General features: G+C 34.4%; 1 protein-coding gene across 1 annotated transcript in view; it reads right to left on the bottom strand.

The window, feature by feature from the left end:
• Window positions 1-3,363, bottom strand: part of LOC115227416 (serine/threonine-protein phosphatase 6 regulatory ankyrin repeat subunit A-like) — a gene marked incomplete at its 3' end in the record, with an annotated part of 36,822 nt that extends 33,459 nt beyond the window's left edge. Inside the window, exon 1 of the mRNA XM_036498614.1 lies at window positions 3,042-3,363. Within this exon, the coding sequence (XP_036354507.1) occupies window positions 3,042-3,223 (182 nt within the window). The remainder of the gene's footprint in view (window positions 1-3,041) is intronic.
• Window positions 3,364-3,589: the final 226 nt, after the last annotated feature.

Below are 3,589 nucleotides of genomic sequence, written 5' to 3'. Positions count from 1 at the left end.
ATAGATCTTTTTTACTCTTTTGCTTGTTTCCATCATTTGACTGTGGCCATGCTGGAGCACCACATTTAGTCGAGGAAATTGCGACCAGGACTTATTCTTTGTAAGTCTAGTACTTATTCTATCGATCTCTTTGCCGAACCGCTAAGTTACGGGGGCGTAAACACACCAGCATCGGTTGTCAAGCGATGGTGAGTAACAACCACGCACACTCAAACACATAAATATATATATATATATACATATATAGGACGGGCTTCTTCCAGTTTCCGTCTACCAAATCCACTCACAAGGCTTTGGTCGGCCCGAGGCTAAAGTACAAGACACTTGCCCAAGTGGGACTGAACCCGGAACCATGTGGTTTGTAAGCAAGCGACTTACCACACAGCCATTCTTGTGCCTATATATATATATATATATATATATATATATATATATATATATATATATTATATATATATATATGTTGTTGTATGTTCCTCATGAAGCTTTTTAATATAAACATTTCTTAATGAAATTTTCTGAAAATCCATCCCTTTCAATGTCTTAATCAACGATTATGTCTGGAGTTGTGATTGGTTTGAAACTAATCAAATGCTTCTGTTTTCTCAACATAATCGTCATCGAAAATCAATGATTATCATTAAAAAGTAGGAAACACCAGAAAGATATGGGGGAAAATACGGGGGCTCAAGAAGTATATATATATATATATATATATATATATATATGTATATGTAGTGTGTGTGGTGTGGGGGGGTTTGTACATACTCATATATACGTGTGCATACATATTTATATATATATATAATATAATATATAATATATATATATATATATATACTTTATTTAAAGCAGCAGAAAATTCAACAAAATCTGTTACTCTGAGTTTCTCGTTGCCGTTCATCAGACAGTTTTTGCTATATATATATATATATATATATATATATATATATATATATATATATATACATACTAATATAGGATGAAGTTTTTTTTACAGAAAAATATTCCATCAAAAAATGTGGCAGCATATTAAAATAACTTTACAGTTAAATTATAAACAACTTATAAATAAGGGCTAAAGAAAAGTATTTCAATGACAATTTGCTGATAAGAGACTTTTAAATTGTCAATTTCCACATATTATTTACTCGCTACAGAAAAAAAAATCACGAAGAACTGAAACCGGGGAAAGCCGGACGATAGAATGTTTTTTTAAAAGTTCGTTATTTCTATATTGAATCAATTTCGAAATTAATCTCATAATAGATCCTTTCGTCTTCAGTAGAACATACGAAAGGATATAAATAAGATACTTACCTCACTGCCCCGAGATAGTAAGATCTCCACAGCATGAGGTTGGTCACTGAGAGTAAAAGATAGAAACATTGACTAAATTACATTAAATATGAAAATATTTTGGCTTTGAGACGAAACATCATTGTCATCATCATCACCATCATTATCACCTGCACTATTATCATCAATATCATGCTCATCAACATCATTACCATCATCATCATTGCCACCACCTCCATCATTGACAAAATCATCATCATCATCATCGCCATCATCGCCATCATCATCATCGCCATCATCATCATCACCATCTTCATCACCTGCACTATTATCATCAATATCATGTTCATCAACATCATTACCATCATCATCATTGCCACCACCTCCATCATTGACATAATCATCATCATCATCATCATCATCAGAGCCTTCATCATCATCACCCTCATTGCCAACACCATCATCATCATTATCATCTTCGACATCTCCAATATCATCATAATCAATATTATCATCATTCATTACCACTATAATCATAATCATCATTATCATCATCATCGCATCTATCATCATCATCAACACCATCATCAACAGCAAGATCAACCTCATTAATATCATCATCATCATTATCATCATCATCATCATCATCATCACCATCATCATCATCGTCATCATCATCGTCATCATCATCATCATCATCGCATCTATCATCATCATCAACAGCAAGACCAACCTCATCAATATCATCATCATAATCATTATCATCATCATCAACATAATAATAACATCATAATCATCATAATAATTACATCATAATCATCATCATCATCGTCATCATCACGATAATCATCATAATAATCATTGTCGTCATCATCATCATCATCATCCACATCATCATCATCATCATCATCATCATTATTATCAACATCTTCATCATCTTCATCATCGTCGTTATCATCATCATCATCATGGTCGTCATCATCATCATTATCGTCATCATCATCATAATCATCATCATCACCATCACCATCGTCATCTTCATCATCGTCGTTATCATCAACATCATGATCATGATCATCATAATCATCATCATCATCATCATCATCAACACCATCACCATCATCAGCTTCATCATCGTGGTTATCATCGTCATCATCATCATCATAATCGTCGTTATCATCATCATCATCATCATCATTATCATCATCATCGTCAACATCATTATAATCATCATTGTTGTTATCCTCATCATCGTCGTTATCATTATCATCAGTATAATCATAATCATCATCATCATCGTCATCATCCCCCTCATTGCCACCACCATCATCATCAGCGACATCATATAATCATCATCATCATCATCGTCATCACCATCATCGCCTCCATCATCAACAACATCAACAACACCATCATCATGATCGACATCATCATCATCACCACCTCCATCATTATCATCAACATCATCAACATCATCATGATGGTCGACATCATCAATACCGTCATCGTCATCATCATCGCCGTTATCATCATCATCATCGGGATTGTTATGATTGAATAATGACTAATGAATTGGATCGATGACTAAAGAGAAGCTTGTTGTTGTTGTTGTTGTTTGCTAGTCTGCTGTTTTGCTGTTGTCCCACAACTCTGGCATCTTTGGATATTGAACCTGTGTCTGCAATTGCAACAAATTTACAAACAAAAACACATCTGCAGATTTTACTTGATTCTCAACTTACCTCAACACAGCCCAATGCAAAGCTGTAAAACCCCATCTGTCTTTCTCTTCGATCTGGCTTCCTGCGTCTATCAAAATGTCGATGATTCTTCTATCGGCGCCCTTATAACAGGCAAACATTAAAGGAGTTCGTCCGAATCCTTCAATAGGTTTATTAATCTGTAATGAAGAAAGTGAGGACATGTGAAATAGAGAAATTCCATTTTCTCTCTCTCTCTCTCTCTTTTCTCTCTTTGTCTCTCACTCTCTTTCTCGTTTTCTTTCCTCTTTCTCTCCTTCTTTCTCTCTCTATCTCCCTCTTTCATTTCTATCCTTCTCTTTCTTTTCTCACTTTCTCTCTCTTTCCCCTTTTTCTCTCTCTCTATCTTTCTCCTCTCTCCGTGTATTCTTTTACTCTCTCATCTCTATCTCTCTTTTTCTCTCTTGTTCTAACTCTCTTTCTCGTTTCATTCCTATTTCTTCCTTATTCTCTCTATATCATACCTATTCATTCCTATACTTCTCTTTCTTTCTCACTTTCTCTCTCTTTCTTCCTCCTTATCTGTTTTT

This window comes from Octopus sinensis, unplaced genomic scaffold (assembly GCF_006345805.1).
Source record: "Octopus sinensis unplaced genomic scaffold, ASM634580v1 Contig03049, whole genome shotgun sequence".
NCBI lineage: Eukaryota > Metazoa > Mollusca > Cephalopoda > Octopoda > Octopodidae > Octopus > Octopus sinensis.
Note: the sequence above shows the minus strand (reverse complement) of the source record. Positions and strands in the feature narration are given on the sequence as shown.